Source organism: Chiroxiphia lanceolata, chromosome 2, assembly GCF_009829145.1.
Source record: "Chiroxiphia lanceolata isolate bChiLan1 chromosome 2, bChiLan1.pri, whole genome shotgun sequence".
Taxonomy (NCBI): Eukaryota; Metazoa; Chordata; class Aves; order Passeriformes; family Pipridae; genus Chiroxiphia; species Chiroxiphia lanceolata.
This window is the reverse complement of record NC_045638.1, coordinates 103,404,654-103,431,541: the sequence shown is the minus strand read 5'-3', so window position 1 is coordinate 103,431,541 and position 26,888 is coordinate 103,404,654. Positions and strand designations below refer to the sequence as shown.

The following is a 26,888-nucleotide window of genomic DNA, read 5'->3' as shown; positions in this document are numbered from 1 at the left end:
AGCAAACTTAGTAAAACCAAAGCAAATTAAAATGGAAACACTTACTTGAGTCCTGTCTTCACAAGGCTGTACCAGTCATCTGGGTCCACTTCTCCAACCACGTGCTGTGTGTGCAGCAAGTCAAAACAGGTGTTTACATTTGGCACACAGAGCTTCTACAGCTCATTAACACCAACAATTTCTGTTCAAGGGACACGCTATCAACATGCAAGCCAAACTCAGGTGAGATGATCAAGGGATAGCAGGGAAAAAAGCTCTTGGATACAACAACCCTACCTCCTTGTTCGAATGAAAATGCAAGGCTTGTTTTGTTGGTCTGTGAGCAGAGGAGCATATGGGCTGTATGTAATTGAAAAGCAAGCTGGTCTGTAGGTACCAAAAAACCCAGAGCCTCGAAACTCTTTACACTCCTGAAGTGTGAAAGGAATCAAAAGTAGGCAAGTCAAAGCAGGAGATTCGGTACTAGGTTTTTGTGTCCTTAAACTAAGCAAGCTGTGCACATGGCACACGGAGGTGGCTGGGTGTATGTGTTCCTTACAACAACTGATCAAAAGGATCTCTGCCCCAGACTGCAGATGCCATGGTAGGTGGGTCTCGGCAGAAGCATCTTTATCACTTTTTTTTTTAATTAAAAAAAAAAAAATCCACTGGCAACCTTTGATTTTTTACTCCTGAATACCTCAAACTCTTGTCTTCAAAGGGGACTCCTAGCAGAAAGCAGTCATCAGGAACTCAAAACTGCTTTTTATAAAGGATTAGCAGGGCTAAGTTAACACCGTAAAAGCTATTAAAAGTCCATGGAAACCACAGTCTATAAAACAGGAAATCAAATCCAGTCTATATTTACCCAAGACACAAGTGTCCAGTCACACATATGCACACAGTGTCACTCTGGCAAAGCAGATAAGAAGTCTCACCAGTAATTCCTCCAGCCTCAGCAGCATGGACCTCTCCACTTCTTGCTTGCTTTCATCTTTATTGCTGCTGTACATGGCAACTAACCCCTTCATGCAGGCTGATAACAGGCGTCTCCTCCAGGAATGCAGCTCCTCTGAGTTTTCAAGCACTCTGGATATGGCATCTGCCACTGTCCAACTGCAGAGAGACAGTTATTTATTTTTTTGTTCATGTTTAATTTGCTTTTTCTATATGTTAAAAGTGTCTTGCTGCCAAAGCGCAGAGCGACAGATTCTGTGAGGAGAGGATGCTGTTACTGCTCACAAGATTTGCATTCAGGACAACCTGAGCCCTGAGAGGGCAACACACACTGCCCACCTCTCTTCATTCCCTGCTCTTTCAAAAGCAGCAGGAAGCTGGTCCATCAGGTTGCGCAGCCCTTTGCTTTCTAAAGATGGCAACAACTTGGAAAGAATTTGCAGTTTCACAGTAGTCTCACACGACACTTCTGTGTCCTGAATTCCAGCGCAGAGCTCCTTCCACAGAGCTTTCCTCAGGACAGGAGTAACAGCAGAGACAACTGCAGGGAGAACAGAGGTCACAGTTTCCACCACCTACAGGTGTTAAGCAACAACACACTAATCCTAAATCATTTTCTAACCCAGGCCCAGATTATTCAGTTTCTCGGAAATGATGCTACAGGAGCTGCTTATCTGCTACAGAGAAGTGCTAGAGAAAGGCTTAGTTCTTTGCCCATCCTTTACTTTCCTGGGTGCTCACAAGGTCTTTTCACTGCTTGACCTTGTAGGTAGAGCTACAGCTACAGTCAGCTTGTTTCCTTTGCTATTTATATTTCTGGGCAATAGGAGAAATGAAACCAAAGTGATCCCGTTCTTTCAAGATGAATCCTATCTCCTCGTTTTGCTGGTAGAGAATTTAACACTCTTGTCCATCAATGTAATGCTGCTGTGAGTTTGGAAAGGTCTGGACTGCCAGCTTAGGAGGGCATGTAGCAAGCTATAGTTGGAGATTTGTTTTAGAAGAAAATTTTGGATTCTGTAAAAGTTACAGCTCAGATTCTACAAACCCATCTGGCTGGTGTGTTCCATCTGTGCCTAAGCAAAAGGTTTTACTTCCTGTACTAAACCAAGAGAAGCACAAAGACAGATTTTCACACACACCAAGCATAAGGGCTTCAAAAGAGAAATGTGGGCAGCAGTAACTGTAAGAACATTTGGCTTCATTCTAACAGCCAACCCTCAGCACAGCTCTTTACCCTTAGTGCTGCAGAGGTGCTTACAAGAGTCATCAGAGGACAGACACCTCAGTTTTATCACCTCTACTTATTGTGCAGAGGATCCAAGACTCCCAAATCAAACAGAGATCACTGGTTCCTTTACCTGTGGAAGGTCGGGTGAAATCATACTGGTCTCTGCATTGCAAATACACATTAATGAGAGGGAGAAAGCTCTCCATGTGCTTCCTGAGGTACTTCCCAGTGGCACTGCTCAGGCACCAGAGCTCAAACTGCAGCAGGTGAGTCCTGGAGTGCTTGATCAGCATGGACACAATGGCAAGGGAGGTGTGGGAGCACTGGTTGAGGCAGTGAACCTGCACCTCGACACCGACTGCGTGGGCAAGGACTGGCTCATTCTGGAGAGCCTGAAGGAAAACCTTCTCCAAATCTTTGCTGGCTGATGCTGACATCAATACCCCCAAAGCTCTAATGTGCTCTGTGGATAGCAGGAGCTCTCCTTGCTGAGGCTGCCTTTGGTAGCTGTCTGTGAGGAGCTGCACCAAAATCTGTCCATAGAAGCTCAACTGTTTCCCTTTCTTAGGGGATTTTTCAGATTTCTGAGCAGTCAAGCTTGTCTCAGGAAGTCGTAGCATGGTTAAAGTGATGTCCTTCAGCTGAGCTGCACTCATGTATATGTGCAATTCCTCCAGAGCCTGCAGCTGGTGAGACTTCCTGGGAGAGATCTGGCTGCTGTCTTTCCCCACAGCCTGTAGCTCTTTCAAGACACTTTTTGTGATAGCTTCAAAATACTTGGACAACATGTGTCTGTGATCCGTTGTGATGCTCTGAAAGATGGGGGCACCTGTTTTCAGCAGCTGGAGCACACCTGAATTGAGGTGAGCTGACAGGAGTTTCACAGTGACAGGGTTCAAACCAGGCTGAGGAACAGAACGTAGTTCTAAAGCCAGGAACCAACTCTCCAGCACAGGATGTCCGAAAATTAACATGAGTGTATCTTCCAGGGTCTGTGTAACAGATGGTTGTAACAATATCACTGAATGGAAAACTAGAGTTTGAGGCAAAAAAATAAAAGCATTCATCTGTCTATTTTCCACAGTTCGTTAATTACAATTATTGAACAGGAAATTGTCTACTAACTGCCCAGAGGATAAAAATATTAATGAGCTACAAGTACATATATACCATTCTTCCACCATTCAAGCTGTGGGGAGGCAAGCCTCCACTGAGGATTCTCTACATCTCCAGAGGAAATCTGCATATTTTGTCAACACAGTTTGATTCTAATCTCCACAAATTCACAGAACAGATGAAAGAAGGGAAAAAAAATCACTCCTCCAAGAACATAATTTCCATAACCAGGCTTTACAAAGGATTTTCTGCAAAGGTGTCTCTTTCAGGACCTCTCCTGATTGTGTTCCTGACAGCTCAGGAGTGAGACTATGGATGATGCAGCTGGATCAGATTTCCAGACAGTGCTTTGGTAACTGCTGGTCCACATGCTCTATGTTCCTAAGTTCTCCTCTGAGACCTTAACAGCATCTGTGTCATAAGCAAAACTTATGACTGTTTCCCTAGAGAATAAATCAAATCCAAGTTTACTAACAGGTGCCTGTGTATCAAGGGATTTGGTACCTTGCCATTTGAAGACTCCTCTGTGATCAGAGATTCCTCATCCACAAAGAGATCTATCTGATGCTCCTCCTGTTTCTGCTGATGATCCAACTTTATCTGATTGCCCCGGCACAACAAGCTGTTCAGCAGGTCCACATAGAAGTCAACAAGTTGAGGACCAGAAGTTTTACTAAACTGTGAAAACAAAGATACCTTGGAAATTGAGAAAAGAGAAGGATGGGAGCAGAAGGATAATTATCCAACAGGAATGGAAGTTAATTAAGAGCTACTTGGATTACAACATCTTCTGTGAGAAGGAATCACTCCCCTCTGTAGGAATCTGATTCTAGGAAAAGTCTCAGGCTGCCAAATAAATATTTATAGATTTTTATCTATACTGTGACTTCTGGTGTAACATAGGCCAGTGAATTTTACCCTCTAGAAAGGCTTCTTAGCAACACCCAGGAGCTGGATTAAATTCTCAGGTTTATTTGCACTCACACAGATCAGTAAGGTAACCTACACAAAGTAAATCCAAGACTCCTCAACAATCAGAAGAACAGACATTTATTTACAAATTAGGTGCAACTTTGTCTGGTGCTCTGTAGACTCAGTGAGAGCCAAGTACAGGAAAAAGCTGCAGAACTGAATCCTAAGTTTTAACAGCCAGGTCATTTGTACTTTCTGCATTAAAATAAACCAAACAAACCCACAATATTATTATAATATTGCTCTTACACTGCCAAAGCTCTCCACTGTGGATTTCAGGTATAGCAACACATGCTTTACTCCCAGTGAAACCTGTTCAGGTGGGAGCTGGGAAGCCAGGTCTCTCAGTTTTGTCTGGATACCATCTTCCAGTAAGGTATTGCTTCCTCTCTCATAGGCTCTCTTTAGCAAAGTGGCAAACACAGAATCCAGGGCCACAGCAGGTTCTCTGCTTACCTCTTTGTGGGTTTTGAACTGTTTAAAATAGAAAAAAAAGCGTAAGAGGAAAATAATGATGAGTATGAATCAAAGATTTCTTCAGCTACCTTTGCTTTCAAATGAACTTTGAGCTGAAACCTGGTTGAAGCTCCAGGAGCACAAGTCCTGCTACCACAGAGCTGTCCCGAGGGGAATGTGCCCTTGCTCACTGCTGGGCTAACTCAGCCACACCCAGCACAGGGGATCTGTGCATTCCCAACCCACTTCTGCCACTGTGAACTGGTTCCTGAGGCCACATCACACATCAGGCTGTGCTGTGCCTGGTGAGGAGCTGTGTCTCTGTGACTGTGTACAACACCTGAGCCCTAGCATCACCTCCCAACCACCCAGACCTCTTGTGTCCTTAGAGAAAAGCCCTCGAGCAAAATTGTGTCCCAATGTGATCAAAAAGCAATATAGAATTAGCTTAATGTAAATGTACTTTCTGATGGAAATGTAACCTTTATAAACTGTGAGGTTTTATTGGAATATTGGCTCAAGCATTCAGTGACTTCAGGTATTCCATACCACAGGTTCCTGAGATTGCTGGGGTATCCAGAGTTTATAGTACTGGTTAAAGTGGTAGAGCTGAGGGTACTTGGAAACTTTCAAGGACTTCAGATCTTTATCATAGAGCTGGAACATCAAGCAGAGGGCCAAAGGTTCTCTCTGAGAGTGCAGGAGGTCAGTGAAAACAGCAACAAGGTACTCCACTATGTGTGCTCCTAGAAAAACAAAATAAAACCTGACATTTCTATTGACAGAAATAATCTGCATGAACAAAGACACTGGGGCAACCCTCTTTCCCTAGGGCCTGGGCAGCAGGCCCCAGAGCATCATTTAGGGAAGTACTGAATAGGATTAAAAGGTGTTTGTGGTAAGCTAGACAAGTGTTCCTGACCCATCGAGCTACCTGGAAAATCACCCATTCAGCAGTTCTTGCTGAAGTAAATAATCACCCTACTTTCAGATACATGCTCAGTTTGGCCTGTTTCCTTCCAGACAAGCATAAAACTAGTTCTGCCTTCACTGTGTTGTGCTAAACAGGCCTGTATTTTAACATGAAAAAGACCCCAGCCAAGCACCACCTAAGAGAACTGATTTGTACTGGGGGCACACAGCCAGGTTAACATGTGTGAGGTACAGTGGGAGGAGTTTCTTTCAGAACTGGGACTTCTCAGTCCCACCCCAGCTGCTACTCAACAGCCAAATACACACAGAACTTAGCAAGGTGCTGTGGGGTTTGGCAAATCCTGTTCAGAGCCCACCTGAGGCCCCTGTGACTCCAACACTTTCCTCAAGGATGTGGTAGAACTTTGCAACACCACCACCAGAGCTTCATCATCAGAGCTTCATCTCTGAAGAAGTTTTCTTTGGAAAACGCATCCGTTTCCTACTCAACAGTGCAGTCCTTTCTCCCACTGCCTGGTCCCTGTGGAAGAGCTGTCTACAGCTATTGACACCACCTTCCTCTCATATCTGCACACTCTGTGCTTAAAACACTCTGTTACTGAAACAAACTGCTTCCAGACCAAGACTGTCCATGCAAGGAGAGTGTCTCCTGTTTAGGGTCAAGAAAACAGGACAGAAGCACCTCATAGTGCTTCTCTTGAGCAGGAAGCACCATTGATCAATCTCCTTCTGCTTGCAATGAAGATAACAAAATGTCTTGAGGAGTTCACTGGGTAAAAATGATCCCACTTCCACTCCACTGGCAGAGCTGATACATAGAAACAAAAGTCTGTACCTGTTCCATTTTCAGACTGAAGCAACAGTACATTCCTGGCTTCTAACGCAGCAGGGACAACAGCACTGAATGGAAATGTTTGAATAATCATGTCTTCATTTAAAGTGAACTCCATTTCCTCATCTAAGCCATCACTGCCCTCAATCATGACATCCACCATATCCAGGACATCTATTAAGTGAAGAAAAAAGTGTAAGCAGAGGATTCAGACTAACTGGAAAACAACAGAGCGAGAATGCAGCACTCCAAGAACACAGGCACCAAGTCTTGGAATTCTCTGTCCTTGAGGAGTTACCACTTACCGTCAATGTGAGAGATGGGGATGCTGATGTTATCAGAGTCCTGTTTAAACATATTGACCTGGAGCATGCTGGCTTCCTGAACCAGGTCTGCTGCCTTGTCTGTGTAGGGATAGGGGTTTGTCACCAGCTTCAGCAGCACCTGCCAACAAAGGTTAAGAGAGAAAAGTAAGTGCACAGGCTCTTAAGTGTATGGGAACCACACCTTGTTAAGAAAGCCCACGTGCTAGAAGTGGTTGGAAGCTGGGCAAGTTTTAGGAGGACAACTTTTTGTTGGAATCTGCCTGTGGTTCCTGCCATACAGGGTACACTGGGTCTGATGGAAAAGAAATAACCACTGCAACCTGGTACCTGAAGTGCTACCACAGACTAAGTCCCTGGGGAAACTGCATTGAAAAAGAAGCACTTAACATCCTGAAGAGTAAACAGGAAATGTCAACTTTTATAGTAAAAGATTACAATTTACTGAGGCCTGGTAATTTTGGCAGGTAATGCCATTTTAGGAGGAGATAAACACTACGCACGCATACAACAATGCTATAATAACAACTTATCTTTTGGGATTTAATTTTCCTGCAAATCATTTCGCTGTCCTCCCACCAAGACAAGAAAGATGTCAGCCCTGTATAAAGAATGACAAACACTGCTTTTCTTGGAATTCGTTCACTGGTCTTTGACAGATTTCTCAAAAACAGCAACAAAATCCCTGGTTTCCACTAACACTATTCTTGGTATTGTTTATCCAGCTAATTTGGACATTGTTACCCTTTCCAAAAACTGAATCACTGCTTCCTTTTGGTCTTCTTTTGTATTATCCAAGTGTTCCAGCCAAACTGTAAGTTCCTTCCATGTGTACTCAAACACTCCACTGTCACGTAAAACCTGTCCAGAAAACAAAGGGATAGGTGTGTAAAAAAACCCAAAACACCTAAAATACAATACTCCCCAAACCATAGATCTTTTTGTATAGGAATTTCATGTTTTCTCCTTGGAAAGAAAAAAAGAGGAGCAGGTTGATGAACAGAAGTATCTGTAGCTCTCTTTTCAACCCCTTTGTATACAAAGGAACCTATCACAACTCATTTGTTCTACTATTTCTTCTTCTATTTAATCTGTGTACAACACCAACAGCTATAAAAATAACTGCTGCTTACATGAATCTGACAGGATAATTCATCAAAATAAAGAAAAAATGAAGGGAAAAGGATTAATTTTAACATAATTAACTATTTGTGGCAGGGTCTCAAAATAGAAATGCACAGTTCTCATGAAAACCAGCAGGAACAGAATGTGAAATCCAAAAACATGCCTTTGATTATATGGCACTGTGTTGAAAAATAAGCAAAACACACCCATTAACATCTATTCTTAGCAGCCTTTCTGCTGACATAACTGCCCTGACTTCCCTGCCCCTGTATTACCTTCAGCAAAAATGCAATGGACTGAATCTGAAAGAGGACACGAGACTGAATCAGGCAGCCCCCATCCCCATTCAGCAAAAGAATCCAGATACACCACAAAAACAGTACTGGGCAGCTTTTGAGTGAGACATTCATTACTGAGAGACAGAGTTAACCTGAATTTAATCCCCTGCAGGGATCAAGAGCATCGAAAACCTAAACCCCAATTCAACCACTGTAACTTCGGTTCAGTGGACTGAGTATTACAATTGCACCCTGTGACTGAAGCTAAATGCAGAGATTAAATGCACAAAGCTGACAAACTTGTGTGCCACTAATACAGGACTAACTGCAGGAAGAGCCCTGTCCAGGGCCCAGAACAGCTGCTTGGATTTTCTCTTTGCACTTTTTCCTAATTTAGGTCTCTACCCCTACTTAGATAACTAAAATATGTCCTGTTTTAAGAAGATACTGAAAACAACAGCCACTGGTTTCTTTATGGGCTTGTAGTTAATCACACCTCTGAAAAATCATGATTTATTTAAATGTACAGAAGGGGATTTTAATTCAAAAGTACTCCTTGCATCAAAGCTTGTATTGGACTGTAACAAAGACAACTATTTTGCAGGGCCAGAGCAAACTAGCTAAGGCTTTAGGAAGGCTAGATAGATGAAGTACAGATTAAATAAATGAGGACAAGAAATAAATCCCAAAAATCATCTCTTCTTGATCCACATCAAGACCTTTGCAGGCACAAACTACATTCATCTATCACAGTGTCAGAATTCATTTAGCCTAGGGGGGTGAGCAAACATTAAAGACATTTTCTTTAATATTTTATCAACTGTTGCAGCAAAGTCACTTGACAGTATTTACTTCCATAGAATATTTAGCTAACAGGCAGTTATCTGACAGTAAATTCTAAGCACAGTCACAGGAAAGGAGACTCTGTTGGCCACACAACTATGCAGTAAAAGTATCTGCTTTAAGAAAATATTTTACAATTCTGAAATTTCAGACCAGTGGGATATAGTGAATATCCTGATATTTCAGTTCTGATGCTTACCTTGATAATCAGTTTTTTAGTGGAAATTTTCAGATGAGAATGGTTACTTGTAACAAACATTTTCATCAGTAAATAGAAGACTGATTTTTCACCAGACACCTTCTCTGTCTCAGAGATATCCTAAAAGAAAAGTATATTAAAATTCTCCTGTTACAGCAACACTGCACAGGATTATGTTGCACTGAAGCAGATATGTAAGACATTATAGACCTGTCCAAAAATCCCAAGGCCAGAATCGAATGGGATCATTTATACTACTTTGCATTCAGTGAGCCAGGATCATTGTACTCATTTGCACAATGTTTGTTTGGAAAGTAGAAGAAGAGACCAGCAACAGAAACACCAACCAATACAAGGGTCCAAGATAAAACCACCTCCCTCCCCAAACATCTCCTACTGTTATCACAATCCATGGGAGTCTCCGTTCCCCTCAAAGCTTGGCCCACTCCTCTTTCCTCACAAAACAAGCAGGCTCTCGACAGTGTTCTTATTTTACAAGCCTGCAGTAAAAAAGAGAGCTAGGGACCTGAAGGTTTCCAAGAACTATGGAGAGCACTAAAAAATGTTGAAATCTTCCCTGGGAACAGGCAGGATGGCTCCCATCAGCAGCTCATTTCCTTGGTCTGAAACCTCAGGCTTTCCAGACAAGTGGAAACCAGCACTCATGCCCCTCTCCAAAGACATACAGAGCTGAGGGAACCTTGTCCAGTGCTCATCAGAGAAGCAAAAACTGCTCAACTTTCATAAAACCTTTCCAACTCAGAGGGGATTTTTCACTGATGCTAAGACTGCAATTCCTACTTGTTTTACAAAAAGGTCACCTCCTAAAATGACTGGACTGGGACTAGTTTAAAACTAGGCAGTGCCAGATGGAAAGATTTGAGGACAAAAGGCCAAGGAAAAGTAAATTTGCATCAAAGTCTCTTACCTGTACTCTGAACCAGGCAAATTTATTTGCAGGAAGTTCCAAAGCCACTCTCAGTATATGGTGCTGCAGGAGAGGAGGGACCTCTTCACGGAGGCCCTTTTCAGTGACGATACCTGAGATATGAAAGCAATACAACCAACTTCAGTCTGATTCTCCCTGAGATCTCAGGAACACTCATATTTTAGGGTTTCAAACAGTCACTGTGAGACAAGCTGGCAATCCACCAATTTTCACATCATGTGATCCCCAGACACACTGAAACTGTGTTTGGCCCATCCAATGTGGGAATCCAGCCCTCAGAGGTAGAGTGCAACAATTGCCCCCAGCACAAGCCATCACTGCTGCATGGGAATACAAAATCTATCAGTCTCAGCAACCCTGAAAAGCTGTGACCTACAGGAAGTACAAAGGATGGATAAACTGGAAAGCAAAACACAGAATTTAAGTCAACAATAAATCTTAACACTCATGCTATGACAATATTTGCTCCAGATAATAGAACTTTAAACTCGTGTCTCTCCCTACATCACTTTTATCACCTACTCCCAACATCTGCTATGGCATAACCTCAGTTATTCACCTCACAGTTCACAGAGCTGTGCAGACCTTTATAGTGTGATCAAAACCTGACCTGCCCACACCTGACCTGCAGGTAAGTTACATGGGGAGATCAGCTGTACAAAGCTCTAGTGTCCATGTGCTTCTTGTAGTCTGTGCAGGATACTGTGGCCCACATTAGAGACAGGACAATACATTTTAAACAGTCACCACAAAGGCTATCCAATGGTAAGACCAAACAATAAACTCCACCAGCCAATTAAAGAACATATTGCTATGAGGCAGAAAAACATGCTGCATTTGGTGTGCGTGTTTTCATCAAGGTGGGGGGAAGGAGTGACAGAACTCTCACTCTGACATTTGAGAGAACAAAGTCTCATGATTAATTTACACCATCATTTTCTACCATATCACCTCTCTTGAAAATCAATATCGAGGCTCACTACATTTACATTTGTTTGAGAATGACACTTCACTTTCCAACCTATTCAACTTCATTATTTCATACAAACAGACGCACAAAGAGATTTCTGCCTCACAAAAAGGTGTCCTGCCCTTTGTCCGGTTTGAAGTAAGCAGACCAGTAAGTAATAATGGGATAAGTAATAATGGGATAAACAGGGTATGTGATTTGGTGAGTCACCAAGTAGACAAAACAATTAAATACGCTTTGACAGAGGCAGGAAAAACCTCGTGTATGAGACAGTTGATTTAGAGGGGGGTTTTGTTTAAAGCCCCTTTCTCCCTGACAGAGTTTAATTAAGGCATTTACATAACTCCCATCCTTACACATCACAGGCCTGCCTAACACAGAGATAGTTGCTCTAGCTGGGTGGCCTACAAGCTCTGGTGGCCCACAGTCAGCAGTGATGCCCAAACAACCCTCTGCTCTCTCCTCCAGAGTTGTACATGGCTGTATTAATTGTACCACAAGCAGCACTGGAGGACCTTTCTAAATTTGTCAGGCATGATTTGCCCTTAGTGAAGCCACACTGGCTGTCACCAATTACCTCTGTGCTTTCCATGTGCCTTAGCACAGTTTCCAGGAGAACGTGCTCTATGATCTTACCTGGCACAGAAGTGAGACTGACTGGTCTGTAGTTCCCTGGGTCTTCCACTTTCTCCTTTTTAAAAATGGGGGTTATGTGTGCACTTTCCCAGTCACTGGGAAGTTCAGTGGACTACCAATACTTCTCAAAATACTATGGATAGTGGATTAGTCACTTCCTCTGTCAGTTCCTGCAGGACCCACAGATGACTTTCATCAGGTCCCACGGCTTGTGCACACTCAAGTTCCTTAGATGGTCTCAAACCTGATCCTCTTCTACTGTGGGCTCAGGGTCTTCATTCCCCCAGTCCCTGCATTTGCCTTTCCTGACATGGCCAGCAGGGCTGGATCACTCCCCCTTGAAGACTGAGGCACAGAAGTCATTAAGAACCTCAGCCTTCTCCACATCCAGGGTAGCCAGGTCTCCCATTTCCTTCTACAGAGGGCCCACATTATCCCTAGTCTTTCATTAGCAACATATCTATGGAAACCCTTCCTGTTGTCTTTGATATCCCTGCCCAGACTCAATTCTAACTGGGCCTTGGCTTCCCTAACCTTGTCCCCAGCTTCCCCATGCAATTTCCCTATATTCCTCCAAGGCCACCTGTTCTCACTTCCACCTTCTGAAAGTTTCTTTTTTCCCCTCTGACTTTGCTCAATTGCTTCTTCCATGGAGGCCTCCTGGCATTTTTGCCAGATTTCCTCCTCGCCATGATGCATCGCTCCTGAGCTTAGAGGAGGTGATCCCTGGATATCAGCCAGCATTCTTGAGCCCCTCTGCCCTCTAGGGTTCTGTCCCACAGGACTCAACCAAATAGGTCCCTTAAGAAGCCAAATCTCTGTTACAAGAGTTTTAAGAGGACACTGGTGAATTAGGATGTGCTTCTCTACCATCCCAAACTTTCTGTGAACTATGTTGTTAAAAATATTCTTTATCATCACAGTTAATAAGTGTTTGGAAATAGCTTTTTGATGTTGGGATTGTTAACAGAGAAACCTAAGAGTTGAAGGTAAGCCTTTCTCAGAAAGATTAGCATTCAAACCCCATAAAGAATATGGCACAGGAAGAAGAAAACTGTAGCACAGTGTAACAGAGCTGAGTGTAGCAGAGCAGCTATGGAATTTAAGAGGGCAGAGTGCCAGAGCACTGAAGAAACATCAACAATAAATGCCAACACAGTGAAGAAACTAAAATTAGTTACTTTTAGAAAAGAGCTCTTTATCTCCACAGAAGAGCAAACATTCCCTTCTGCTGTGGGTTTTGTGAACAGCCAGAGAAAACAGTGAAGGAAATAGAAATACCCATCACGTACCTTTTAGTAGCTTGCTAAAATCAAAGTTGCTCCGTGCTACCAAGTGGGGTACAACCTTCTGATAAAGGCATATGACCTGAAGGAGTGCAGCTTTCAGAAACAGCGTCTCCGCATCATCTGAACCTGAACAAAGTGTTTCCAGAATTAGCTTCTCCTTCCTTCATAACAAGAGAGCACAGTGTAGCACCTCCATTACCCAGCATGAGAATTACTAACTATATTTCCAGTAGACTTGCCTAGGAAATGATCTACAACCTTCTTAACAAGACGAATCAGAAAAACACTCATGGAATTCCCCACTTTCCTACCCCAGCATTCCTGTGCGAGTACTTTCAAAACCAAATCAGCTTATTCAGTGCTTAAATTGACAGCTGACATTTCTAATTTGGCTCAAAAGTGCTCACACATATAAAACACAATCTCAACGTTTTAGCCCTTGCTGTAAGAATCCCATCAGTCCCACTGCTGTTTTATACAAGGCTGAACAACAGAAAAAAAGTGAAGGCAAGGATATGGTCGCGCCGCCGGTTTCTGGGCACACTACTTTTACCTCATGTCAGGTAAGTTTGGTTGGGGAACTGCAGGAGACAGTACACTATAGTTTGTTGCTAATTTATTATTTCAGTTAAAGGTTTCTTTCTTTCTTTACTTTCCTCCTTTCAAAATAATACCTTCTCAATGTGACCTCTTCGCAAGAGGCAGACAAGTCATCTGTATGAGAGAAACACCAACACCACATAAGGCAGCTGTTTACTTCTTAGGAAAAGCCATCTCGGCAGCTAAATGTTTTTTCAGTTTGTAACATGAGGATGCATAATAGCTACTTGTTATCCAGTCACTAACAAAGTGAAGCAAAGTACATGAAGGGCAGCCAAAACATTTAACACCTACTTTTTTCCTGTTAACTCGGTCTCCCTCAGGGAGCTGTGAAGAACTGGATGGATGCCATGGATAAACTTTGTTTGCCTGAGTCTAAACTCCCATTAGAAAAGAATTCTCTGGTGGTCACAGTGCACATAAAGCTGCAGTGGGTGAGCTGAGAGTAAGTGACACAGCATTAGCACCCCAGTATAAATATAGCATAGAAACTACAGCTACAGTCCTGCAGAAATCAGCTGTTCCACTGGTTTCCAGAGGCACTCAGCCAACCAAGCCTTGGAGGGTCAGTGCTGACAAGTATTCTGCTGCCCAAAGCCACGCACAGGACATCCACTGAAAAACCCTGTGCTCCAGGAAGTCTCTCTATGGAATATGCCCTGTGAAGGACAAAACTGGCTGCAGATTTATCTCCAGCCTACAAATAAAACATCGCAGGCCACAGACAGTACTGAAGCTCCCCATTCCCTGCAATGGGACTATGGAAGCAAGCCCTCCAAGGGAGGGATGCTGGGTTTGTGAGAGGAAAACTGCAGCCTTCACTCCAACCCTCCCTCCCTCTTTCAACACTTTGCATGTTTCTACTCCTGTGTTACAGCAACACAAGGATTTGTGTAGCCACACTAACTAACTGCTTCAAAAAAATGACCTCATGGTAAAAAACCTTGGCCAAACAAAAATCCCTCCAAAAATTATTTTTCAGGCATATCAGTTTTCTTTGCCAGTTTTATTTTGTGGCTGAGAAAATCCTACTAGCACAGAAAGGTCAAAGGCAGGAGGGTGAAGTTCAACAGGAAGAACTCAGCTTCCAGGAAAGGATCCAAGGGTCTTAGTGGGCACCACGTTGAACATGAGCTCGTGATGTGCTGCAGAGAAGGCTACAAGTACCCTGGGCTGCATTAGGCAGAGCACTGGCAGCAGGTCAGGGAGCTGACTCTTCCCCTCCACTCCGCACTGGTGAGGCCACACTGGGAGCACTATGTCCAGTTCTAGGCTCCCCAGAGAGACATGGACACACTGGAGAGAGTCCAGCAAAGGCTCACAAAGATGGCAAAGAGACTGGAACAACTGTCCTACGAGGACAGGCTGGGACAGTTGGGACTGTTCAGCCTGAAGAAAAGGCGGCTCTGGGGCATCTTATTAATGCACATAAACACCTGATGGGAGGGTGCAAAAAGGATGGAACCAGGCTCCTTCCAGTGGTGCCCAGTGGCAGGAACAGAGGTAGTGGGCCCACAGTGAAACACAGGAACACACTGAACATCAGAAAACACTCTTTGACTATGAGGGTGACTGAGCACTGGCACAGGTTGTTCAGAGAGGTTCTGGAATCTCCATCCTTGGAGATACACAAAAGCCGTATGGACCTGGGCAACCAGGTTTAGGCAGAGATGTTGGGCAAGATTTTTTTTAGAGATCCCTTACAACCTCAACCATGCTGTGATGCTGTGACAGCAGAAAGTCTAGTAGCTTAAAGTTCTAGTAGCAATGGCACCCTATTTATTAAACTGTGTTCTTAGGTTGCCCGAAGAACTAAACAAAGACAAGTTGAACGGTGAATGCACAAATGAGATCTGGACTCTGCTCAAGTTACCAACCTTACGTGGGATGAGGGTTTCACAACACCCATTCACACACAGATAAGAAGGGCTGACTACACCTGCTTTGCCTACCATGCTGTTCAGCAACTTCTGCTGTCTCGGTCGTTGTCTTCCCAGCAGAGGTATCACCTTCCCTTTTCTCCTCTGGGCCATCATGGTGTTCTCTCCCTTGCTTCAGAAGGGACTGCCAGACAGCCACAATACTGTTCATGTCTGGTAAAAGCTAAAAGCAAAAAAGGGTAAATTCCAACAGCTCTCCTGCATAAGACAAAGCTCCTGTGATAAAAATATACACAATCAACCAACATGAGGATTTGGTGCTCTTAACAAAGGCTAGAACTGATCTTGTGTGCACAATCAGGAAAAGATCTGAAATCAAACAGTGTACTTTCACTTCTGAAGAACATCAGTACTGGAAAGAACATGTTTTTGAAATAGTTTCCTGTGAAAAAATTTATGGTTGGTCCTTCTTCATCATGGTATATTTTCAACTCAAGTGCTACCTTGTCTAGTAACTTCTGAGTACCTTGACTTGAACCAGGAGGAGAACTTGCTTCCTGCTCTCAGAATTCATCTGCAGCACAACAGCTGTCAATGTTACAAATCTGTCTCACAACAAAATTTTATTTCCATTCCTATCAGCCAGCTGTGCTAGGAAATGGAGGCTACTGCCTCACCAGTTACCAACACCTTTTCATTCACAGCCATTCTCCTCCCCCAGGATACCATCTCCTGGCTCCCAGGCTGCAAACACACGGAGAGAAAATGCAGAGGAGAGCAGTTACCCACTGACTGCAAAAGGACACATGTTAGACCCCAGTTTTCTCTTTCCTTTGTACCTTGCTGATGGCTTCTCTGTACAGCTGCACAAACTCCTGCATCCCTGACAGGGTGTAGATTTCTGACCTTTGCCAGGTTTCCTCAGTCAAACAGTACTCAATGTTCTTCAAGGCTCTTCTCAGCACCATGGACACCAGTGACAGGATGCTGTGCTTCACTGCTGTGCTGGGTAACTGAAAGAAGGAAGTTGAACTAATGACATTTGAGTGATTCCTCTTATGCTTTGCATACGAGCTGTACTTTGATTACATGTTAAAATTTGACAACAAATTATTTCCAAAATCTTGGCTTGCAGGAAAGAATCCACAGGTTTTCAGATTTCCAGCCTAAACGACTAGTGAGCAGTGAAAGGCACCTGAAAGTAATATCAATGGTTTTAATTCATTTTCCAGTGCTTCCCCAAGCCAGATTTATGCTAGGACAGACAATACAAACCACATGTAATTAACCAACTTGAGAAACTTTTTGCATGATCACACACTTAAAACAGCATTAACCGAGACAGAAAAAAACAGTGAAATACTATAGATGCTCTTACATTTAACCCTTGGGTGAACATTATTTTATTGCACACTGCAGGGACTGTTGTTACCATCACCATAGAAAGCAACCTGGGAAGAGGGATAAATTCTGAAGTCTTAAAAGAATTGGAGATCTCTGGTTGAGCCTCATAGATCTGAAATAAAAAAAAACAAACAAAACCACAAAACTATTTAAGCCCCATTGACATAGCCCTGGAGATGACAGCTTCTTCTGGGGAGCATTTTACAGAAGGGTTTTGACTTGTCAAAAGTAAGGGCGACAATAAATGTCCATTTTTAAGCAGAAATGCTACAGAGCATCCTCCAAATCCCTATACAACTACATGAAACTTCTGAATGTAACTTGCATCCCTGCTAAAGGCCATCACTTTTCAACAAACAGATTCCAGGTCCTACTTGCTCATTTTAAGCCAAACAAAGAGTGAGGGGAACACCCAGGCAGGACTGAAGGTTTTTCCAGCTGAGCTTTAATGATGCATCTCAAAAAAAGTGTCATTGATGTGATGTTTCCCACTGCTTCTTATACCAATTCCTTCTTTCCCAGTTTAGTCGAATGTTTATACAGCTTCCTGCTCTGAGTATGGCTTTTTACCATCCTCCACACCCCTACCTTCTTGAGTAACTTCATATTGTCCATCCAAGCAGACTTCATTCTAGGAACGAAGGAATACTGGGTCTCCTTGAAGTATCTATTCAATAAATCTGGGCATACTTTGAGAACATTCACCATGAGATCAGCAACCATGTCATCTTCTGTTGCGGTTTTTAAACCAAGCAGAAAGTGCAGAAGTACCACATTTCCTCCCCTATTGAAGCAAAAAAAAAGTTTAAATAAGAAACCCTTATTTTAACACTTCCTATAGGATGTGAACTCTGCAGCTCCTCTAACTGTTAATTGACGGCAAGACCTCTCACACTCCTGCCATAATTTCTGAATTTATACTCAGAGAAGTAAGAACTGAATTTACCTCCATGTTTTCTGCATGACAAATGGTAATTACTTTGAATTAATACCAGACATTTCAGAGCAGATATGGTAACTAGTGAGGTCTCTCTTGTTCCTAGCACAAAATCCATGTACAATCCCACCTTGTCCGGTGACTTACTTGCCAGAAGTTCCAAGACTTGGATCATAGAACGTTATGCCATGCTTCAGAGAGCAGCAGAGGTCCATTAAGAAATTATGTACAAGTTCCCGTACCATCATTTTTCCCACCTCTTCAGAACCTTGAGTCACCTATAAAAACCAAAAAGGAGTAAAAAAGGCATATAGCATTTGGTATCACAGCAGAAAATTTTCCATCAGTTTCATTCTATGTTTTATGAAGCTCCTTTTACAGAAATTCTAAAAGACAGTTTGGCTTTTGTTCAGATTAAGAAGAGAAACTTCAGGACTTGAAGGTCCCTTCCAACCCAAACCATTCTGTGATTCTGTGATTCCATTAACCTTCTACATCCAGCACAACTGAAGATCCCTATGAATAAGAAGACTCTTGACAACTGTGGCTGGGAAATCTCAAATCATATGACTTACAAAGACTGCATGGAATTGTAAGAACTTAAAATTATTTCAAAACTGAAATGCAGGCTTATGAATGGGGTCAGAGATTTGCACAGTTCCAAGTAGATACCTACTAGAAACAGATCTCCTCCAAAAGGGGTTTACTGGATATCAATACTGGAATGGCATAAGCATCTGGTAATATAAGAGGGCAGACACAAAGGTGAAAAATCGGTAGACAAAACCCAGTGGAAGTCTGTAAGTCTGGCTGGCAACAATTCTGGAAGTTTAGCTCTCATATCAGGGTAGTGTGTACAGTGGGAATGAGGGCAGTGGAAAGAACACTGATCCTGATGTATTCTCCTACAGAGACCCAGCTGTGTCCAGGAAAAGGAATGCAGTCCTTCTACCCAAGAAAGCCATTTCTCCCAGGGTAACATATCTGCACTACAGTCCTGGTAGTCAAGGAGGGGAAACAAACCCTCCTCCTCAAGCAGTGAGAAACAAAAGAAATTTGGGGTTTCTTTTTCAGTAGCCTCAGTAGATTCCTTGAGATGGTTGAGTTGCCATCATCAACCTTCATCCAGGTTCAGAGCAACTGGGAGCTGTTTCAAAACCTGTGCCCTGCAGGAAGGGGGAAAAACAAAAGGCAGCACAAAGACTAACAAAGAAATAAATGACCAGACCTCTAAATCCCCAGGGCTGACATCAGTAATCCCATTCCACCGGTAAAGCGAAGCAATGTGGATCAACACTTCTGCAGTAAAAAAGCGAACCTTCTGGGTTTTGGTGATATTTTTATTTTGAACGACCTGAAAATGATGAGAAAAACTTAACAACTCTTCTGTTTTTTGCAAGTTATCACAAAGTAATGGTAAACTAGCAACAGGTTTCATTCTTCTAATACACACACAGCTGGCTCTCCTCACTAGGGCTGACAAAAGGTTCTGGTTTTGCTTCTGCTTCTGTCAACACTTCTCTCACACTCCTGTTCCACCCTGACTCTACACCAGCCTCTGCAAACCCTGCACATGCCAGCAACAGGTTTCATTCTTCTAATACACACACAGCTGGCTCTCCTCACTAGGGCTGACAAAAGGTTCTGGTTTTGCTTCTGCTTCTGTCAATACTTCTCTCACACTCCTGTTCCACCCTGACTCTACACCAGCCTCTGCAAACCCTGCACATGCCAGACAGAACAGACTTTCAAGTTCAACTAACAAGCACAGAACACCTTTAGAATACTACACCCACAGACTAATATCATCCAAACGTGCTGGTAGAGATGGTAAAGCCTGCTACAAATAAAGTTTGAATGAAAGAGAAAACACAGTGGAGGAAGTTCTCAAAAGTTCTTCTGCTGTGTTTTATTCTTGGCAGTGTTTTAATTCTCATTTTCCTTGCTCAACTGGAGGAGTCATGTAGTGTGTTGGGGCTCACCAATAATGTAACAGCACATGATGTATGATTCCCACACATGAAAAGCTTCATTCAGAAAACAAAGCTTCAAGGAGGTTTATTTTACATTTATTTTACATTTATTCTCCCTTTTTTGCCCTGTTATTGCAATAGCAAAATGAAAGAACATTTTTCTCTTTAATTTGCCAGTTGTGGAAGGCTGAGTATGAGGCAGGTTCTTATGGTTACACTCTAAATTTGAAACTATTTTTCCTTCATTTTCTCAATTGGCCATACAATAGCTTGTGCAACATCGTTACAGTAGTTCAAAACTGAGATTCAAAAATCATAGATACTGGAACTAAAAACATTTCTAAAAACATTTTTATAGAAATAAAATACATCTCAGGTGCAGCTGCCGTTCCTACAGCAGCAACAAGTTGGTGCCTCACAGGGAAGAGGCAGGACCATGCTCAGAAGGTAAGTGACAGAGAACAGGAAAGGCAGCCATGACTAACCCAACTCTCACACCTTTCAGCAATTCCTGCTTTCCAGTTTTCTGTCTCAACCTTGTTATAGCACAAAGGAATTTCTGTCTGCCATGAAAGAATCAAAAAAAACCACCGTCAAAGGGAAGCATTTACCTTTCCAGCAGTATTTTCTGGCAGCAGGTGGAATGTACCCTCTCTTTTTCACAACAAATTCTCTGATTACAAGACTTCCCTTTTCCTCTACTCCACAAAGAAACACCTTTGACCAAACTTATCTCCCATCATCCCAGCAGTAAGCAAGTCCAAAGACCACCTAACCAGGACCATAGGATGTGGCTCCAACAGAGCCCTGCAAGACTGGCAGGGGAACGGTACCACACACCCTTCGACTGCAACCAGACAGCTCCTGGACACCCCTTCATGCCCCAGTCCCTGTACTGACAGCACACAAAATCCTTTTTCTCCTGAAAAGACAAGCGTACATCATTACCTAGCTTAGAGCTAAAAAACCCACTCAAATCTAGCTGACCTCCTGATTTCGGCAGGAAACACATTAATTGAAGGACCAGTCTTACTGGCAGCTGCAACCCACAAAAACATGAGAATCTGTTGGGCACCACACACTGAAGATGAGCTGAAACTAGCATCCAAGCATAAGCTATTGCAATGACTTCCTTTAAAAGAAGGCATTGGAAAAGCAGAACAAGCTTCAGTCCCAAAACAGTAACACGGCCACGCTACCAACCTCCAACAAATACTATCAGTAACAGACATACTTACAAACTTGTAGCTGCAGAACAATGACATCTTAATAAAGAGCTGAACATTTTGTGAGAAATCACTGCAAAACTGTTTCCAGCAGCAAAGAAAACAGAAAACATGAGACAACACAATTTTGAGGGTATATCATACCTTAGTTCTCAGTGTGGAGAGTAGAAGATTTACAGTAGAAACTCTGTCTTCCTTTATTTCAGAGCGAAAAATACCTGGAATGAAATCTAAGAAGACATTTCAAATATTAGGTGAAAATGTGAAAGCTCTTTTCATAAAAAATGCTTCAGAGAATTCATATCCATTTCTCTTCAATGTCATATTATTTACCTTGCAGTCATATTTCAGGATGAACCAATAGGTTGCAAGCAGAGTTCAGAAGGATGATGGGTCCATACCTATAGTGACGAGCAAAGGATGCTGCCAAACCTACTCTCATCCTAACTAGCTAATTTGCCAACTTGCTGATTAACACTTCTTGCTACAGCATCTGTCAACTTCAAATATATTTTCGGTCCCAATGTGCTATGCAGTATTTAAATTTGTGTAAACTGCTATTTACTTGACTTGCAATTGTTTTCCTGAGTGATTCTCAAGCATTTCGAGGTTCCATCTCCAACCACATGCATCATCTTTTGGTTGCCCTGTGCATCCCAAAGTTAGACACCTTCAGTTCCTAGAGAACTTGGGGCTCTGGCAGGGGAAGGAAAGCCAGCTGTGCTGACTGAGTCTAGGTGTGCACTGCCATTCCCTGGCCTGAAAGAATGAACACCTGTCAGGGTAGCAGGAACAAGAGAAATAAATAATTATGACCAGTTCTCAATCCCTCAAGTAGGAGAAATGAACTTCTGCCAGTAATGACTTAATGACATTTTTTGAACAGTATTTTTAGATCCCTTCTGAATTCTTTCATAACCTTACCTAGGGTCACAATTCACATGAGAAAGGAAACTGAAGTACACACAGTCTTTAACACTATTTAAAAAACTTTTAAGGCAACATATCCACTGTTGCTGTCTTATGAGCAAGGCTGCAGGCCATGAAACTTTTTCTGCTTATTGACTCTATGACCTCAAAACATTTACTCTTTTTCAGCTGTGTCACCACAGACTTTCTATTTTTCCAAAGTTTTAGCAGACAGCATATTGTTCTCAAGCAGAAGAGGTACTCATTGGAATACCGAAGAAGTTTAAAGTTTTTCAGGTAATAAGATTAAAAATATATATTTTTCACGTTATTAGTGCTAAGTGGTTCACATTTTTTATTAGATCACATCTATTATCCCCTATAAAAGACTCCACCTTAAAAACACAAAAACAATAAGCAATTACAAAGTACCTTTTAATTCCAGCACCTGTGTCAAGACTGCATTGTCACCAGCAATTAAAAAGGAGAGAGCAAACTGAATATAGGCCATGCGGACGTCAGTTCTCCCCTAGAAATACAAGATACTCTCAGCACAGAGATTGTACTTAACTGCAAAACTAAATACTGCAACTGTTGATTATCCTAAGAAGTACTATAAACACATAAATTCAGCAATTATAAACATAATAGCCACACACATACATTTATTTGCAATATATCCACAGTATATTTAGCTAGAAAGCTTCTTGCATTAGCAGATCACTTTAACATAAGAAGGAAAGTGTACTATTTCACGGACTTTTCAATTCTCAATATGTAAGACAGGCCATAAATTAATAGAAAAATCATATATGAACAGTAGTTTCATGCCAAACCTTGCACACGCTGCATCACTGAGCACCCTCACTTCTGCACCGCTCAGTCAGTTGTCAAAACGCCCTTAAGTAAAGGGGCTGATATGTTATAAAACTACAAATTCAGGTACAGTGGAAGCCTTTGTCTGTAAAAGCATACAAACACAGAGTACCTGAAGGGTTTGGGTTGGCAGGGAACTTAGAAATCACCTCATTCCACCCCCTGCCACGGGCAGGGAGACCTTCCACTAGACCACATTGCTCCAAGCCCCATCCAACTTGGCCTTGAACACTTCCAGGGATGGGGCAGCCACAGTTTCTCTGGGCAACCAGGGCTTCACAATTCTCACAGGAAAGGATTCCTTCTCAATATCTAATTTAAATCTACTCTCTTTCAATTAAAAATAGTTACCTGTCATCCTATCACTACATTCCATGATAGAGTCTCTCCCTGATTTATCGTTTTTTTAAACTTAACGTGCATGTAAATTTGCCTGAAAGAAGGTACTGAGTAGGCAAAACATAACGTGGCAGGGACTCATGAAAGGGTTGAAAGAAGAAATGAGTGAATGGTGAAAAGAGCGAAAGAAATAAGATTTTGCTGTAAGGTTTGGGCCTGATATTTTTGTATTAAAAACTCACCTCCGATAGCCAGTTGTGACATAATTTCACTGAAAGCCATGCATGAGTTAAGACCTTTAATCTGGTTTTGGACACTTTTTGCCTCATACGTTACTTGCATATCTAATAAGCTTGTGCTCAAAAGTGCAAACCCAAGCATTTAAAAGTAAGGGGTGGAGGTACTCCTGCAGGTAACTTCTGCAGTAAGGTCAAAAACCATGGAATCTCATAGTCCCAAAATTATAAAAGGTGGTTCCAGGAAAAAGAGATGTGTTTGGTTTTTTTTCCTTTCTACTTGATTGCTTATATTAAAATACTCTGATTTGTCACCACAGATGGCACAAACCCAACACAAATGTACACATTCACTCTAGAAGTCATCCTAATATCCAGAAAATAATACTGGATTTATTATACACTTATATTTCGAATGACACATAAATATTCTTCTTCTAAAACACTGCTTTGGGTCAATCCTGACTATTTTTAGCAAATGGAGAAGAAACAAGAAATAGTTTCCTCTGAAAAAAGAAGAGTAACCTTTTCTACTCACTTGCATATTCTCCTTAAGGATTTCCAGCAAGAGATTATTTAAAACTCTTGCCTATGTTTTCAAAAGCAGTTCCTCTGTGCTAGTACTGGGCATTATCCCATGGCACACAGCATCTTAATTTACCTTATTAGATCTTTTTTTCAGCAGTCCAGGCAGATATTTGTTATTGAAATCAAAATGGCTATACACATCCCTTGCTGAATCCGGGCCCTGGGCCACCATTGCCGACAGCAGCGTGAGGCACCCTCGGCTCAGCCTAAAAAAAAAAATGCAGAGGAAAATCTGCAGGTTATTTCCAGGATGATGAAATCAAGAGATTAAAACAGAAGAGAAGTTACACCAACCAAAATCATTTTTTTGGGCAGTGATAATGGCAACCAGGAAGGAGGGGAGAGGAAAGAAGGCAGAAGGGAATGCCTATTTACATTCTTTCCAAAAATTAAGCTATAATCTGAGGTGGATATTCCCTCTATAAAGTAGGTTAAAAGAAAGAAAGTACCAAAATTAAAAACTTGAAGATGTCCGTGCTCATTGCAGGGGAGTTGGACTAGATGACCCTTAAAGGTCCCTTCTAAACCAAACTTTTCTATGAACTCCCAAACTCACAGGAGTTTGCAATTTATTTCAGTGGGAATGACCAGGCCACTGGGTACAAGTCTGCAGACCTCCATCACTTGAACAGTCACAACCCATAAAGGGGTTTGGAATCTGTCCATCATGTTTCTGTCATGGACAATCTGTAGAAAAGCCACACAACTGAAACAGAGATCCCATCTAGACATACCACCACAAAAATTAAATCAATCTGCACATCAAAGAGGTAGCACAGAAAATGCAGAGCATACACCATTCAGCAACCTGCACCCTCCTCTGTGCAGGTTCTAGGATTGTTCCAGAAGCTGGAACCTTTAAATGCTTAATGAGAAGAGCAGATCTTGCATAGTTTTAAAATTTATTTACAGTACACCTCTCCACCCATATTTCAGATTCTATGTACAGCTAAAATGCTGCAATGAGATCAAATGAGCAGTGCAGGAAGCTGTGTCTGTGAATTGAAAATCAGAGAATGCTTTTCCAAATCTGGCCTGCCCAAAGACCAAAAGATAAGTCCTTGGCCTTGGACAAGCTATTTTCACTCTCTATTTTTTTCTCTCCCTTCTCCTTCCTCCCAGGTTTGTATTAAAACGTCTCTGACACTTACAACTTCTTCTGCCCTGTCCACTGGGCATGAGAAATTGTTGTTTAGACTGGAAGAGATAACACAGGAATACTTCAAATGACCTAAGATGACTTTAGATTTAACAGACAGGAAATGTTACAGAGCAAAAGCCAGTCTGAGAGAAAAATAATTCTATTATAAACATGGAAATCTGACTCCAAAAACATAGAAAAATAAACCACTCATTAGCAGCTCTTTTTGCCATCACAAGACAGACTGTTCAGCCTCTGTGAACCACAATAAAGCCTGTTCCCCCCAGGATATTTCACCCCACAAACCAAGTAGCATTAAAATAAAAGGACTCAGGATGTCCATGTCTACCTGCTTCAGCTTTCACTGGGACAGGCCCAACCAATGAAAACTTTAGCCTCAGAGAAGCATCCTATAGCATCAGACCATGTGTTGTATCAGAGCTTCCACCGTGCAAAGACTTCCACAGGCAATTATTTTATGACATGTGGAACAGGATCATTAAATAAAGGTGGGTGATTAGCAGTAAGTCAAGCTGAATTTTGCAACATCTTGTACATAAGTGCAAGATCCAGACAGTCCCTCAGGGTCAACAAAGAGAGATTCTCCACAACAGCACTGAGAAGACTTACCTGTGATTTTCGGAATACAAAGCAGCATAGACCAGTTTCATGTACGAATGAATCAACTTTTTGACAATGTTCATTCCCACAACAGAAAAATGGGAGAGGTCACTGGCTGTCCTCAGTAAAATGGCTTCTAGAGCTTGAAAGATTAACAGCATCTGCAGGATAAAGAAGTATGTTAATATCTGCCAATATCAGGCATGACTTGAAATTACTATCTGAGCAAACATTAATAACCACCATTAATAAAAAGAGTAATCCCACTGCATGAGGAAAGCTTCCACATATGAAGGTGACATTAACTTCTGAATTCTCTTCCAAATTTAGAATTCCTCTTTGAAAAGATTAGTTCTGAGAACACAAAGCTTCGAGGAACCAATGTTTTAAGAGACAACTGCCAGGAAGTGCACAACAGAGCGATGAAACATGCTGGAGAAAACCATCCGAGCTGCTCCAGTCTTGCAACTAAATCCTTCTAGAAGAATCCAGAGTCCACACAGCATTGTGACTGTGCTGACTACATACATTAGCCCTGATTAGTAAAAGGATCTTGAGGAAAGCGTGTCACTGAACACGACACAGGTTGTCATTACACAGACAAAAATAATAATCTAAGGCAAAGATCAACAACTGATGGTTAAAAAGAACACCAATTCTATGTTGTAAGCAGATTTAAGTTAGCAATGCTGCCCCAGCATTCACAGTGAAGAGAGTTATTTGATTCTTTGTTTATTTGCCATATTCTGACGAGGAAAAATTGTGTCCAGCTGAGAGGAGAAAAATGAGGTCAACTTTACCAGTGGCTTCCCAGAAATAGTGATGTATCAGGGAGATGTCTAGATATCCGAAAACAATTACTTTCACTGGACTACTTTTGTTATGCTTTCTTAACTGCTTCTGTTGATCCCCTTATTTCACAAAAGGTCTTTTGATAACGTTTAAAGAACCTTAACAGCTTGATTTGGACAAGACTATTTGGTTGTGCATATCATTAAATTCAGGAACATCTTGGAACTGAAAACGGTATTTTCCACTTGATAAGTGTTTCTGCCACTTTCAGACTTTCA

The 26,888-nt window shown here is 42.1% G+C and overlaps 1 protein-coding gene across 1 annotated transcript in view; it reads right to left on the bottom strand.

Moving 5' to 3' along the window:
• The window catches only part of URB1 (URB1 ribosome biogenesis homolog), a 42,099-nt gene that overhangs the window by 14,436 nt on the left and 775 nt on the right, over nucleotides 1–26,888 (bottom strand). The window contains 23 exon segments of the mRNA XM_032679352.1: nucleotides 46–104; nucleotides 918–1,095; nucleotides 1,276–1,477; nucleotides 2,298–3,159; nucleotides 3,788–3,961; nucleotides 4,505–4,729; nucleotides 5,261–5,457; nucleotides 6,480–6,650; nucleotides 6,782–6,920; nucleotides 7,544–7,660; nucleotides 9,245–9,364; nucleotides 10,173–10,285; nucleotides 13,092–13,214; nucleotides 15,641–15,791; nucleotides 16,408–16,581; nucleotides 16,947–17,084; nucleotides 17,561–17,756; nucleotides 18,057–18,187; nucleotides 19,138–19,263; nucleotides 21,253–21,338; nucleotides 22,450–22,546; nucleotides 24,130–24,262; nucleotides 25,828–25,979. Of these exon segments, the coding sequence (XP_032535243.1) occupies nucleotides 46–104; nucleotides 918–1,095; nucleotides 1,276–1,477; nucleotides 2,298–3,159; nucleotides 3,788–3,961; nucleotides 4,505–4,729; nucleotides 5,261–5,457; nucleotides 6,480–6,650; nucleotides 6,782–6,920; nucleotides 7,544–7,660; nucleotides 9,245–9,364; nucleotides 10,173–10,285; nucleotides 13,092–13,214; nucleotides 15,641–15,791; nucleotides 16,408–16,581; nucleotides 16,947–17,084; nucleotides 17,561–17,756; nucleotides 18,057–18,187; nucleotides 19,138–19,263; nucleotides 21,253–21,338; nucleotides 22,450–22,546; nucleotides 24,130–24,262; nucleotides 25,828–25,979 (4,064 nt within the window).